Below are 16,239 nucleotides of genomic sequence, written 5' to 3' on the forward strand. Positions count from 1 at the left end.
CGGTATCTATGAGAATCGGCCAACATCTATTTTTCATCCCCCTAAATGTTAAGAGTAGTCCACCCCTAAATATATTTTGTTTATTTTTAGAAATTTTTCTGTTTTTATTTTTTTATGATACAGAATTAAAAAATATATACAACCCCTAACTTTCACCCCTCTACGATCAACCCCTATTTTTTTATTATAAATTATATACATGGCAAAACGACGTTTGCCCGGTCAGCTAGTTGTTATATAAAATTGTGATAATTTAAAACATATTATAAAATGTTAATTTCTGTGAATGGATTTCTTTTCTTGAAAGACTTGATCTTGTTAAGAGTTATTGTTGTCATTTGTGGCTTCAAACGCAAACTATTATTATTGGTAACGAAACCAGGTACCTTTACTCTACTCTACTCAATTACCTTAAGTCTGTCTAACTTTTGAGCAAACAGCAGTAATACATACCTGTGAAGGGCAATCCTTTATCAACTTTAGCCGATAACAAAGGACTAAAATTTTCCTCTTCGGGACTCGTTAGTACATGCATTTTTAAATCAATAATTTCCGATTGCTGCTTAAACAATGTTTTAGGCCTTTCAAACGTTGGACGACTAAGTACATCTCTTTCAGAGGGATTCCTTGCAGGAATCAGTTTAGGCGATATTGAACTGTCTACACTCCGACGCAAAGGTGATATTCGTAGATCTCCAAGTTTCTTATCAAGTCTTGACAGTGGACCTAAAGGAGGTCGGCCCATAGGTCGCTTTATTCCTTGGGTTAAGGCATTTTCTTTAACATCCGATGCATGGTTTTCACTATCCGTTATTAATTCATCTTCATCGCTTTCAACCTTAGTTTCAACTCGCTCTAGGTTTTTCGTGTTTTCCTCAGATGTTAATAATTCCTGGAATTAGTGGTGAATAAATATAAAGAAACTAGATTGCGGCAATAAGTTATTTATTTAAAAACGGATATTTGTGATACATGCTAATAAAGTATAAATGACATAAAAAAAATGGTTTCCTTTAGTTTTTTTAAAAAAGTTAAAAATCAAAGTGTAACCACTGTATTTCATAGGCAAACACAGATTGTAATTACAATAAGTATTTTAGACATTATCTTTATATTATTTTTAAATGGCATAAAAAATATTAGACATTTCATACTGATTTAAATACCTGTATTTGCAATATGCTTTTATATTTATACAACCATTACAAATCTCTCTATGAACCTTTTTCACTCTATTACTACAACCCTAGTTACCTGAACAGATGCACAAGTATCATCTAACACGGAAGCATCTCTTGCTTTTTTCACAAGCTCCCTGTAGACATGGTCGAGTGGATGCTCCCATTGGGTCTTTTTTGTCTCTTCATTGTAGTAATAATGGCTTTGTAGTTTCTCATCAAAGCTTAAATATAAAAATAGTAAAAAAATTATACTTTATAACTAAAAATTGTTTAAAATACTAAAATTTACTTGAGACACTTATTGAGTGTGAGTGTTATAAATAGAGATATTAAGGTGAAGAGAAACTAAGGTTAGGTTTCAGTGTGAAAACATGAACTAACACTCCCATATTTAAAATTCAATATATTTTTTTACTTACGGGATTAACAAATCCTGCTAAGCTTTGTACTCTGAATCTTAATAATTTCAGCAACCAGATTCAGAGACCATTTCATGGATCGAAGAATAATTTTTAGTGGATATAGAAAAGTTTGAACTTAATTAGAAATTACAAAATTAAGCTCACACCATAACTTGAACATACTAAAAATAGTAATTCTAATAAGATTTAAATTAGAATTTTCCCATAAAGTTTATATAAAAGGAAATTAATACTAAATAAGTGCCACAAAAATTACAGGCTCTAGGATCTATATAAATAACAAATGAAAAAGCTTTATTAACTTACTAAGCTTTCCATGGAGGAGGTAATGCTTGCATGAGCCCATCCCGGGCCAGAGGTAAGAGATGGGTTTCACTCTCGGGATCAATTCCCAACTGACAGGCATAATCTGATATTTCTATAAAAAACAATTAATACAATAGCAATAATATATAATTCTTTACTAGATGCTGATAACTAGACCTAAGAATGCAAGTAAAGATAAATGTTAACATCTTGTTTCTCTATCTCAACACTGGTCATCATCAGCAATTAAAAAAATTAAAACTATTGATTTAATTTAAAGGAATACAAACAAATAAAATACGAACCCTCTGCTGATGGTTGGCTGTTTTCATCAAAAATCTCACGGCACGCCACTACTGATGATGAATTCATATTGAAAATTATAATATTCTATTTCATTTATTAATAATATGCCCTACATCTTGCATATTTTTTAATAATAATAAAACCATTATTTCTTTTGTCCGTAAAAATCGGCAAAATTGATTCAGCCGCGGCCCATTATCAGTATGTCAGATATTTTTTTTTTTTTTTTTTTTTCTATGGCTTTTATTTGTGCCAACTGGGCACAAGGTACTTCGCCAGTGTCGTGTAGATGGAGAAGGCACGATGGAGATTGATCGGTGAAAATAATAATTAAGTTAATTTTGAATATGCACCTAAACAAAAACAAAATAGTTGCAATTCGATTGTTAGTTTTAAGACGGCACAGACAACACAAATATGAGTGAGTAATAATAACATTATTAAATACTGTTTCCTCTTTATAATAATTTTTATATATATATTACACTTTAATTTTATTGATTTCTATATATTTACATAAAAATCTACAATATGGACTAAACACAAACATTAACAAACATTTAACACTTAAAGGACGGGGGACTTTACGTCATAGAGAGGATAGGTTAGTTTGGGACAATTAAATAGAATGTGAGATACAGTGCCTTCATCCAAGCCACACTCACAGATAGAGTGATCCCTTATCCGGAGCTTGGCTAGATGAACAGGAGTGCAAGCATGACCAAGACGAAGACGTGAGATTGTGGATGTAATCCAGCGATTTACATTCCGATAATGATAAAACCAGGGTTGTCTTGGTATGTTTGGTTGGATGGAAGCATAAAACTTACCCCTAACCGATTTGGAGTCATTCCAAAATGTCTTCCAGGTTCTGTCCAGATATGTCTTTGCAAGAGTACAAAGATCCTGTGCTGAATTTTCAAAATGATCTAGAGAACCTGACTCAACAGCTGATTTGGCACATGAATCAGCAGTCTCGTTTCCAGGGATACCTGAGTGGCTAGGAATCCAAACTAGTATGATAGACAATCCTTTTTGATTACAAGAGAGCAGAGTCTCCCTGATTTTTAGAATAATGGGAAAACGTGATTTGCTGCGAAATGGGTTTTCTTTAATGGACATTAAACAACTAAAAGAGTCTGTCAAAATAGCTGTCTGTTGTATGTTATGGGAGTGTGCAAACAGGATTGCTTCCAATAGAGCAGTGGCCTCTCCTGTGAACACTGAAGATTCGGGAGGACATTTAAATTTCAGGATAATTCTATACCGAGGAACCCAACAGGCAGCACCAACACAGCCGTCTGGAGACAGCTTTGATGCGTCAGTGTAAATAAGAAGATGATTTGGCCAATTTTGATTAATATAGCTTTGTAATTTGATGTTGGTATCTGGGGCTCCTTTGATCAGACCAAGGTCTGTGATGATGGAAGGTTTGTATACAAGGGCTTTATAAGAAGTAGAATACAGGGGATTTATTGGAAAAGATATCAGGGGGTTAGGGAGGCTGGTGAACTTTAGATAACTATCTAGCAGATAGGAAGAGGAGTTGCGGGAACAAGGAGAATGTGATAGTTGGGATAATCGATGCCAAAGAGGGTGGGATGATAGCTGTAACATCTTGCTAACAAAGCGGTCACATAAATACTGCCGGCGGATGTGTAGAGGAGGATCAACACACTCAACCTGCAAAGCATTAGTGGGGGAGGATTTCATTGCACCTAGAATGATTCTAAGGCACCTATATTGAATTTTGTTTAGTTTCTCAGCAGCTGATTTGTTAAAGGGATCCAGAACAAACATACAGTAATCCATATGACTACGTACTAAGGCATTATACAATAACTTTAAAGAATAGGGATGAGCGCCCCACCAAACTCCCGCTACTGCTCTTAGTACGTTAATACCTTTTTCGCATTTTTTGATAATGTGTTCAGAATGGGCAATTCCGTTCAGCCGGTTGTCTAAATAAATACCTAAAAATTTTGCTTTATCTGTCAGGTTGATTGCTTGATTTTCAAATGAAATGAGTAGAGTGGGAATGTATCTCTTCCTTGTAAACACCACTGCCTGAGATTTGCCCACTGACAGGGACAAGCCGTGGTCAGACAACCACTGGCCTAGATAATACAAAGCAGAATTGATACGACAGGATACTTCCCCTATACTGCCTGAGCTGTGATAGAGGACAATATCATCAGCATATTGTAAAATATTGCAAAAACTGGTAACAGACAGTTCGAGGTCATGGGTATAAATGCTATAGAGCAGAGGGCTGAGAACTGAGCCTTGAGGGAGACCTTTCCAGACTAGTCTGGGGGGAAGAGAGGTATTCTGATGCTTTATCAAAATAGATCTGCTAAATAGCAGATTACATATGAGATGTACCATCCTCGAAGAAACACTCAGCTTAAGCAGTTTCTGCCTGAGCGCTGGAAGTAGGACACTGTCATATGCAGAAGCAATATCAAGAAACACACCCACAAGGTACTCTCCTTTTGTAAAGGCTAGGCGAATGTCTGTTGTCAGTATACTGAGGCTGTCTGTGGTACTCATACCCTTCCGGAACCCAAATTGGGATGAGGGGAGAATATTTCTACTTTCCATAAACCATTCCAGTCGGTTTTTAAGAAGGTGTTCCGTTACTTTAGCTAAAGTAGATGACAAAGCTATGGGACGATAAGAATTTGAATCTGAAGGGTTTTTTCCAGGTTTGAGAATGGGAATGACTATTTGAGATGTCCAAGATGTCGGTATAATACCAGTTTCAAAACTTTTGTTGATTATTTTTAGATAGTAAAGTTTAGCTTTGTCATTTAGTCTAGTCAGGAAGGAATATGGAACGCCATCTTCCCCTGGAGTTGAATCTTTGAGACCATTAAGAGCGATTTGAAGCTCAGAGAAAGAAAAGGGAGCATCCATTTCATTGTTAGCCGGAGCTGGCGTAGAACTTAGAAATGAGTCCACATAGGGAGCGAAAGGTGGAGCCAGTTTATCTGCAAAGTTGTTAAGCCAGTCAGAAGGGTTATTTGAAGAAGGATTAACATGGTTCAGGGAACGACGGAATCTCCTCACATTAGACCACACAATAGAGGATGGAGAACGAGGGCTAAGGGATTCGCAAAATTGTATCCAACTACATCTTTTCTTCCTGGATACCAACCTTTTAATTTTAGCATCAAGCTTCTGGTAATTAATAAAGTTCTCCTGTGACATACTGGCTGAGTAGGATTTCTCTGCAGCCATTCTCTTACCAAACAAATCGCTGCATTCATCATCCCACCAGGGAGAGGAAAGCAGCTGATTTTTAGGAGAGTGCTTTTTGGGGATCTGGGAATCGGCCGAAGATATGAGAGAATTTAAAAAAAGATCATAGCAAGACAAGACATTTTCTTCGCATTCCAAATCAGGCAGAGTGTCTACCATGCAATCAACGGATTGGGCATAATCTTTCCAGTTTGCTTTTTTGAGTTTATATTTTAAAAGGGGGTTGTGGTAAGAGGGGGGTAAGGATTTGTTATTTAATGAAATAATTACAGGAAAATGATCACTGCCATAGGTGAACTCAAGGGCGTTCCAAGTTAGTTGCGAGGCTAGGTTAGGGGAACAGAGGGTGAGATCCACTGCAGATTTGGGATTCTGATTAGGGTATACCCTACGAGTTGGAGAGCCATCATTGAGGATGCAGAGATTGACATCGTCGAGTAAGTCAATCAGCAGTGGAGCAAACCTATCACTAGCATGGCACCCCCACATAGTGTGATGGGTGTTAAAGTCACCCATGGCTATGATAGGGCTGGGAAGGGATGATAAAATTGATTGTATCTCAGGAAGAAGAGAAGGAGAAGGGTGAGGAATATACAAAGATACAAAAGAAATGTCTAAGGTACGAACAGCAACAGCATTAATCTGATCGCTGTGGGTAGGAAGAGGAATTTGGGAGAATGGGAGGGAATGCCGTACAAAGACAGCACTGCCCGCATACCCATCATTCCTGTCATCCCGCAGACAGGAAAAGCCAGGCACCCGAAATCGGGAACCAGGTCTCAGCCATGTCTCCGAGATGGCAACAATCGTGGGTTTATGGAGGTTTATGAGGGAAATTAATTCATGTTTTTTTGAACGTAAGCTTTTACTATTCCATTGAATTAGGGTTATTGGGTCCGTTTTGTAGTAATTTAAAAAGTTGGGATAGGTTTTTGGCAACGTTGGGCGGTAGGGGGATTTCGCTACATGGAGCGACAATACTTAGAAGAAATTCAGAAATAAATTCTAACATTTTGCCCTGAGAGGGAAGGGTGTCAACATTATTGTTGAGAGCACAACCATTAGGGAGGGATGAGGAGCACTCACCAACAATAGTCTGGTGAGCTGTTCTATCGTACCCCTTTGCTAGAGGAGCTTGGGGACGAGGGGAGCGATAAATTGTTTGGCGATAGGAAGCATTGGTAGGAGTTTGGGCTTTTTGAGTAGATTTTAAAGAATAGGCAGGAGGGGTAAACATTTCTTTTGTTATCTCAGCATATGAACGTCGGACAGGAGGAAACTTAATTGCTGCTTCAACGTATGAGATGTTGTCCTGGGACATCACCATTTTTATGGATTGCTGTCGAGTAAATTCTGGACAGCCCTTGTCAGAAGCAAAATGTTTGCCTGAGCAATGTAAACATGTGGATGTTTCTAAGGTGACTTCACACGTATCACCTGTATGGGGCTGAGCACACCTGTAACATCTGGGCTTAGATCGGCAGATCGATTTGATATGTCCAAAACGGCAGCAGTTCAGGCACTGTATGGTTGGGAGTTGGTAGGTTTCGACAGGGAGGGAAGTGTGGTAGGAGTAAACCTTGGCAGGGAGCATTTGCCCCCTGAAGGTAAGGACGACAGATTGGGTAGGCACCCAGGTGGTGACACCCTCAGTAACTGTTTTTCGGTTCAGTCGCCTTGATTTTAATACTTCACCACATCCAGGAGGAAGCTCTAATGAAATTACGAGTTCGTCCATTGACCAGTCCACCGGTACACCTCTGACCAACCCCATTCTGGTAATGTTATAAGTGGGGATAATAGCTTTAAACTTGCACATACTAAGAACCGGGTTGACCAGAAAGTTGTTGGCAGCTTCAGCAGAAGAGAACTCAACGGTGATTTTATTACGGCCTACATTTTTTACACCATCGTGTATGATAGAACTAATTTTGTGCTTATGCATAAACTGGCCGAATGTTATAGCACGTAAAGAGGCTCCGGAAGACGGGTCTTCTACTTCACGGGAGACTTGGACAATGAACGGACCTTTATCTTCATTAGAGTAAGACCTAGGTCCATCGGAGAAGGAGGGGTGGACATAAAGGTGTTGTATAGACGGGTTCGCCTGAGCGGGATCCGTAATAGTTTTTTTAAAGGATGGTTCATTTCTCTCCTCTCCTTGTCGTTTGCGAGACGTAGAAGAGGTTCCCGGGTCAGGAGGCTCGGGGTCAGGATCTAGATCCATTTTACTAAAACTGCAGCAACTATATTAATTTAAATTTTATACTTTACCAGCACCAATAGGGTTAGTTTTATCTAAATAGCACAATAACAACTATTTCAGCTTAGGAAAATCACAGAAACACCGAGAAAAACACGGAAATCTCACTAACACGTGCGTCAACCAAAGCTAACGCGAGCCGACCTCCATGCACCCAATTATCATAAGACCATGTCAGATATTATTTAAAAATGAAATCTGTCACTGTGGCATTGACAGATATTAGAATTCTAGTAGGCAGGAATAGACTTCTGCATCGTGGTGCATTGTGTCGTCAGCGTCACGATGGCTATTACATGGGTGTATCATGGAAAATCAGAATCACAATAAAATCTGACATAGGATTAATAAAGATTTTTTTATTTATTAGGAATACCCATATAGGGTTTTTTTTTATGTATAACATTATACCTCTATTAGATTTTAACAGACACCGACTAAGATAAAGTAAAATTTATAGATATACCGATTTTAGACGTGACGTCTTATAATAATTCTGATGGAGCCCGCTGCACGCACGAAAAAACATGACCCATGCGGCGTTACCTCGCTCTAAGGTGTTCCATTTAAGGCTTGAAGTGCAAGCGAGAGCGCGGAACGAGCGACAAAGAGGTACAATCGGCCTCCGCATTCGACGGGAACCTTAAGTTGGCGGGGGGAAATTAACTTTTTGCACTTTTTTTTGGCTCTATCAACTGTTCGTTAACTGTTCTTCATTGTTCTATCAAAACATTTTTTTGTTCGTTCTTATTTATTTTTTTTAATTATAAAAAAATTGACCCTCAATTTGGCACGAACTATAGATATTTTGTTTTTTTTTTTCTAATAGTTTTGAACTATTCAATAACTGTTCGTTCAAAATAAACAACTGTTCGGCTTTCATTATCCTGTAATTTAATAATAATTAACTTTTTTTTATTTATTTATTTATTTATTTGTAAACCTACAGCTAACATAAATTATATACAATTACAAACAGTTACATTAAAAATATAGCCAAATATGGAATACATAATAATACAATTAACTACAAAATGGTTCAAGAATTTATAAAAGGGAACAAACAAATAAAAACTATTCAATACATTTATCTAAGTGGTACCTAATTTGGTTGTGTTGTATGATGGTGTAAAAGTGAGGGTAAGTACGTGAAGGTGTGTATGTGGGGTATGCTCATGATGCAGGTGATTTTGCGCTATGGATATTCTTAATACTTCTTTTAATCATATTCCGCGACAGCTTAAACAGGTCGAGGCTTAAATATTGGTCGTTGTATGTCCGGGCTGCGCGATACAAAACTGAGTTCCTTGCATAGTTAGTGTTAATGTGAGGAACATGGAACAAAGCACGATTACGAGTCTGGTAGGCAGGAACAAGGAAGGGCAATTTTTCTAGAAGGGAGCTACAATTAATTTTATTTGAGATGATGTCATGTAGTAGCAATAAATCATATTGTTTTCGTCGAGAGTCTAAAGTATTAATTTTAAAATGTTCACACGCGTCATTATATGTATTAAACTTATTGTAAGTCTTATAGGAGATAAATTTTATGAAGTCTTTTTGGATCTTTTCAATTTTTTCTTTGTGTACAGTGTAACTAGGTGACCAAACCGAGCAACCATATTCGAGAATACTTCTTACGTACGTATAGTATAGCACTTTCATACAGTCGACATCATGAAAATGTTCACTAACACGTCTTACAAAACCAAGCTGCTTATAGGCCTTGTCAACTATTGTGTCAATATGGTTATTATACGTCATTTTATAGTCTAACCATATACCTAAGTCACTAACACAATCTACTTCTTTTACAGATTTGTTATTAATATGATAGCTAAAGTTAAATTTGTTTTTTTTTCTGGTGAATGTTATTTTGGCACATTTAGAAGCATTAACCGATATTCGATTTTGTCTATAATAATTGGAAAGGTTATTTAGGTCGGCCTGAATTTTGTGACAGTCTCCTTCTTTGTTTATTTTTAAATATATCTTTTTATCATCAGCGAACATAAGGTAATTTGAATCTTTAATGGTACTATTTATGTCATAAAGATATGCATTGTATACATAAATACACAGGGGACCCAATATAGATCCTTGAGGAACTCCAGAGCTTATACGAACAAAGTCGCTTCTAGCACTGCCAACCGCAACCGCCTGTCTACGATTTGTTATATATGAACAAAACCAGCGATGTAGGTCACCACGTATCCCTAGAAGTTGGAGCTTATGTAATAGGATGGTGTGATCCACTCTGTCGAAAGCCTTCTCAAAGTCTGTGTAAATTACATCAACCTGTGCACCACCATCCATACTTTGCAGTACATAGTTCGTAAACACGGTTAAGTTGGTTATCGTAGAACGTTTATTGATAAAACCATGCTGTTCATCGGGAAGTGAATTACTTATTATATTGTGGATGGCTTTATAAATTATCTTTTCAAAGACTTTACTGAAAGTATTAAGTATCGATATTGGTCGATAATTTTCAATACTCAACCGCGAGCCACTCTTATGAATAGGTATTATTTTAGCTATCTTCCATACATCAGGATAAGTGCCAAATGTGTTCACGGATAAGTTCTGTATTATGTACAGTGGTTCTGTAATAGCTTGAGCACATTTTTTGATAAAAATAGGTGGTATACCGTCATACCCAGCTCCTTTTTCCGCATTTAATGAATTTAGTATCTTCAATATATCAAATTTGGTTGTATTTAGTTTACATATAATGTTGTCGGTTACTTCCGTATTAGTCTGCAGAATTTCATGGTATGAAGGTGCTGCTTGTTGAAATACGCTCTCAAAGAAAGTACTGAATCCCGTGCATGCTTCCGATTCGTTATTATATATATTGCTTCCTAATTGTAATCTATTTGGATAGCCAGTGTTATTAATTCGTAAGGTTTTTAGATAAGACCAGATTTTCTTTGGATCTTTCTTTAACGATGTTTGTATTTTTTGCATATATAACTTAAAACATTTTTTTTGGACTGCCTTCTGTCTTGAACGAAGTAAGGAAAACTCATCGTAATCTCGTGGGTTTCCTCTTGCTTTCCATCGAGAGTGTGCAGTTCGTTTGTCGCGTATTATGTGTATGAGCGACTTAGTATACCAGACCGGATATTTGTTATGAGCATAAAAGGTAGTCTTAGGCACATACTGATCAATTCCACGGTGGAGGATTGAATAAAATTTCTGCACAATTATGTCAATGGTGTCGCCTCTTAGAGAGTCATTCCAGTCTATACCGTTAAGATATTCATTTAATTTATCGTAGTTAGCCTTCTTGAAGTTATATCTTATCTCCTTTTTTAATTTAATACTAGGCGTCATCAATTCCGTCAATTTCAGTTCCAGGCATGGATGGTTCGGGTCTTCTTTAACGAGATAGCTGCAAGATTTAGACACCTCAATGTATATGTCACTAAATACTAGGTCTAGTATATTTCCAGAGGAGTTTTTATGAAGATTATACTGACTGAAACCAAGACTACTGCATGATTCAATAAGCTTTGCACCCGCATTTTGTAGGTTTACAGTACCACGCCTAAGGAAGGTGGGATCAGAGGTAGGAGACCAGCCTATGTGGGGTAGATTGAAATCGCCAGCTATGATATAATGATCATTTGGGTGTAATGAGAAAATATATAGGAGAAAGTCTGTAAACGCTGTAAGTCTTACAGACTGCAAATCGTCAGGTGGTATGTATGCAATACATATATGTAGTTCGCGTTTATTGCATTCATTCGACGCGAGCGTACTAGCGGGAATAGTCAACCAGGCGCACTCAACGCCGTCGCACGTCCACTCGGCCATCTCTTGCGCATGCAGTGACCTTTTCGTACACAACATAACACCACCACCCGACGTTTTAGAAGAATTTTTAGAATTCCGATCGAGACGGAGCACATCATATCGGTCATCACATAATTCAGTATTGTAAAAGCCAGAAGTTAACCAAGTCTCGGTGATTAGAATAATATCGAAGTCGTTCATGAGTATGTTCTGTTTTAAATCTAGTGTTTTTGTGCGCAATCCACGGACATTTTGATAAAACAAACTTAGGTTATTTGTCATCATTGTTACTAAGTATGAAGGTATAAAAGTGTATGCATATATTTATATATAGTACTAGCGATGAAGACCCGAGATGTTTAAGCACAGAATATTGAGGTTTTAACCGGCGCAAATGTTTGTATTTTTTAATAACATTTAATATCCATAGGCAGGTGTGTAAGTTGTATTTATGTAGAAGAGTGTTTTTATGAGTAGGTATAATGTTCATGTGATTTTGTGTGTATGAATGGTGGTTATGAATGCTCAAATTAGGTAGTAAGGCTACTATGTAAAATTTAATTTGTTTTGTGTAATATGGGTACTTAATATAAGAACATATAATTAACAGATTTTCTCCAAATCGCGCCTGATGTTTATTGACATAGCAGGAGATTCTTCGTTCCGGCGTAAAAAAATGCAGCAATTGCGAACCCACACAAATTTGAAACCTTTTTTTATAGCAAGAGCTTTTGCCTCTTTCAAAAGTTGCTTGTTTTCTGGGGTCAAATGCTCATTGACAAAGAACTTTTTCGATTCCCCTGACAATCCTATATCCAGTGTTTGAATGCCTCGCTTTCGACGTAAGCCAGATAAAATTTTATCCTTAATATCACGTGATTTTAGGCGCACTACGATTGTCTTTGGTTTACCAGATACAGGTTGTTTCGGTTGAACGCGATTAGCATATTCGATGTGTTCATCCTGCAATACGACGTTTGCATGCTTTGCTATTTTTTTCACTAAGGCGTGTGTGGATTCGTTGGTGGAATGGGGTAACCCAACAATCTCGAGGTTGTTCATCCTATTCCATTGCTGTTGTTTATTTATTTGAGATTGCAGTTCTTTAATAAGGGTATTATTGTTTTGGACATCACTTTTCAAAGTATTCACTTCCTCCCTGAGACACTCAGCCTCGTTCACAAATGGGGTGACGATTGATTTTATCTCTTCCCTTATCTCACCAAGGAGAGACATTTTCAGAGATTCTATCAGCTTAGATTCTAGGTGTTCAAGTTTGGAGTCTATTGCGTGTTTAATACCCTCTGTTATGAACAGCTGTAACTCATCTTTTGACACGCAACGGTCGCTCAATCCTATATCCTTCTTATTACGCCGCGCCTTTGATGTACGTATATTTTCAGGTGAAATACTTTGACCGCGATCCTCTCTGCGTAAGCATGGAGGACATATCCAGGAATTAATTAATGTCTCCGACGCAATATTCGCACATTCGATATGACAGCCTCTGAAGCATTTTGTACACCTGATTTGTGTACTTATATCCAGGTCTCTGACGCAAGCAATACACTTCGGCATTGTTTGTTATTTATTTATATTTACTCAAATTATGAGTCCAATCGAAAAAGAAAAATTAAAAAACAATAAAAAAAAAATCTAAGATTTGATCCTTATTACACTTCAGATCAAGATACCAAAGAGCTATCTATGGACAGGTGCCAATCAGTTGCCGACAAATGTTGCGAATAAATTGAACATAACACAGCTTAAGTTATTCAAAAATGTTCTTACGTCTTATAATCAAAGTATTGATTATCACAAATCACTTCTAAAACAGACGACACTTCACTTTCACTATAGTTCTTATGATATGACTCAGACTACGAAGTATGATGGCCAATTATTCCCAACGAAGTATGACGGTTAATCAAAAAATTTTCACAACTGAATAATTACAGTATACATATATCTTTGCTTGCTTCTACACGATATATGTTGTAGGCGATAGCTTAGTTTATTATAATCCCTTTATTGAACCTTTTTATGCACTTATTCTATTTTTAATCACAAAAATTATGTCGAGGCGACTTTGACTTTGCCTAGGTACCCTCAAATTAGATATTTTGTTATTTTATACAAACAAAATGAACTCTTTCTTAACATCTAAAGTCGTATTTATTGTACTTATCCATTCTTTTAACATTCCTGATTAAATATATTGATTGAGAAAAATAGAAAAGGATTAGTCCCATGCAAACTATATATTTATAGATTGATACAATATATTCTAGAACCAATTTCTTTTTCATTCTCAGTCAATATTTTTAATTATTCATTTAAAATAGATGATAATATAATTTCATTTTCGAATACGAAAACTTTAACAAATTTTTTCTGTACTACTTATTACGTTATAAGTTGACTTAGATTTTTACTTCAAAATTAATATAAAAGAATTTTAATTTAAAATTAATATCAAAATCTAATAAATAAACTTTGCAAATAGAAAGTATGATGATGATGATTTTGTTGTTGCTGCTGTTATTGTTGTGTTGTCTCTTTGAATCGAATTCAAATAGGCCGCGCATAATTTATGAGAACTAAGCGCATTCATACTGCGCATGCGCAATAACATTTAATTAAGATTTATAAAAAAAAGTTAATTATTATTAAATTACAGGATAATGAAAGCCGAACAGTTGTTTATTTTGAACGAACAGTTATTGAATAGTTCTAAACTATTAGAAAAAAAAAATTATCAAAATATCTATAGTTCGTGCCAAATTGAGGGTCAATTTTTTTATAATTAAAAAAAATAATAACAAGAACGAACAAAAAAAAATTTTGATAGAACAATGAAGAACAGTTAACGAACAGTTGATAGAGCCAAAAAAAAGTGCAAAAAATTAATTTCCCCCCGCCAACTTAAGGTTCCCGCATTCGACAGCGTTCCACATCTGTCTCTCTCCTACATGAGTGAGCGATGTGTCCGCAACATTCCATCAGTATTTTCTTATGACGTTGTCACGTTCAACTATCGTCAGTAAACCGACTTTACAGACAACCGATTTTTTTCAAGAATTTAGTTGTAGCGGTAATTGAAATACAAAGACGAAACGAAATCGAATTTTACTATAACAATGCCAGTAGATGATTTTTGCTATGCTCTATGAAGTAACTAAAAATATCGAAAAGAAAGCAGAAGCATTCTTTATATTTGATTTCTTACAAAATCTTTTCTCTGCTATAATATAAAATTACATTTTTAGTATGCTGCCAGGTAGCTTCAGATAAAATGTTTTTCTAATTCTGTAAATGAGTTATTTGTAGTTATTTTAAGTTTTTATCTTTCATATCAGTTTCAAATACCACAGTTTAATCTTCTTAGATTTCATAAGATATTTAATCTAGACAGGGTAGCAGACCAGAAGACTAAACAAGAGGAAGGAAGAGATCGTGCGTTTTCCAATAAAATTAAAGAGCATAATGCGACTCAGTGCCGCACAATGCCGCATAATGCTGAAGCTTAATTGGAACGTCAATTAGTTTTCAAATGCATCAGCAGAGTCCTCTAAGTCAGTGTTGAAAAAAAAATGTTCTGAATAGAGTTAGCAACCTCATGAATGTATAAATAATGTGGTTACCAATAATAATTGGTTGAAAACTTTTTACGCTTATTTTAATAATCAAATTATTTCATTAACATTTTTTTACTGAAATAAGAGAAAACCTTTAAAGAATATAAGGTTTTAACAAGCTAAATTAACAGTAAAATATTTAGTTTCATGTAAGAAGTTTACATCATTTACGTTTTGAGTAAAAATTTTTTAATGATTTCTAAAAAAATTACTTATATACTTTTTCAAAACCATTGCAATGTTTACAAAAGTATAATCCTGTAAAATAAATTTGTTTACAGATCCGAATTTTAAAATAAAATTGTATTCATATTTTAAAAGTGGAATATAAAAAAGTAACTATTTATACCTTCATCCATACTTATATTTATTTTTTAGCAGTTTGAAATAACTTTAATTATTTTCAAAATCTACGACGAAACGAAAGCCTTACAAATTTTTCAACAATAAATAATAATTACTAACGAAAATTTCGATAAATGCCAACTTAAAGAAAAACACTGGTCAATTTTCTGTCACTGTGTTGGTATTTATTGCGAGAAGCACGCGAGAGCATTAGTTTTGAGAGTGCTCAATTGTGCGAAGCGTTGCTGTAGTTGGAACATTCAACGTTGAGCATTATGCGCTCTAGTGCTGTAATTGGAAAACGCGCTTAGTAGCGTTAAGGTCACCCGTTCCACCATTTTTTTAAAAGTTTATTGTTAATATTATTATTTAAATTGTACAAAAAATTAGTATCAATAAAAAACGTGTAGCACTTGGGGACTGCCGCAGTGAAGCTATTGCATAGCATTTTTTATCTACTTATGCAATTATAATTATATATTTATGTTTTATTTATGCAGTATTTTTTTTTAGAGAAATGTAATGAATAATGCTAGTTATCGTTCCGTACGCATAAACAAACCACCCACACAAGCCAATCGTATCGCTGATATAAAATAATGGTTCCGTGCAAATGATTTACATTATGATGATGTTTGGCGTAAATGACAATTACTTGAATTAGTGAAACAAAACATGTCTTGCGTCTTGTCATGAGATAGATGAAGTATAAA

General features: G+C 35.7%; 1 protein-coding gene across 2 annotated transcripts in view; it reads right to left on the reverse strand.

The window, feature by feature from the left end:
• LOC125060129 (centrosomal protein of 164 kDa) overlaps positions 1–2,411 on the reverse strand; it is a 39,595-nt gene extending 37,184 nt beyond the window's left edge. For both annotated transcript variants that reach the window (XM_047664869.1, XM_047664868.1), the window contains exons 1-4: positions 2,215–2,411; positions 1,910–2,021; positions 1,255–1,402; positions 454–892 (exon numbers count right to left, since the gene is read on the reverse strand). In XM_047664869.1, coding sequence (XP_047520825.1) covers positions 454–892; positions 1,255–1,402; positions 1,910–2,021; positions 2,215–2,281 — 766 coding nt within the window. In that variant the 5' untranslated portion in view covers positions 2,282–2,411. The remainder of the gene's footprint in view (positions 1–453; positions 893–1,254; positions 1,403–1,909; positions 2,022–2,214) is intronic.
• Positions 2,412–16,239: the final 13,828 nt, after the last annotated feature.

The sequence above is a fragment of the Pieris napi genome, chromosome 21, assembly GCF_905475465.1.
Source record: "Pieris napi chromosome 21, ilPieNapi1.2, whole genome shotgun sequence".
Taxonomy (NCBI): domain Eukaryota; kingdom Metazoa; phylum Arthropoda; class Insecta; order Lepidoptera; family Pieridae; genus Pieris; species Pieris napi.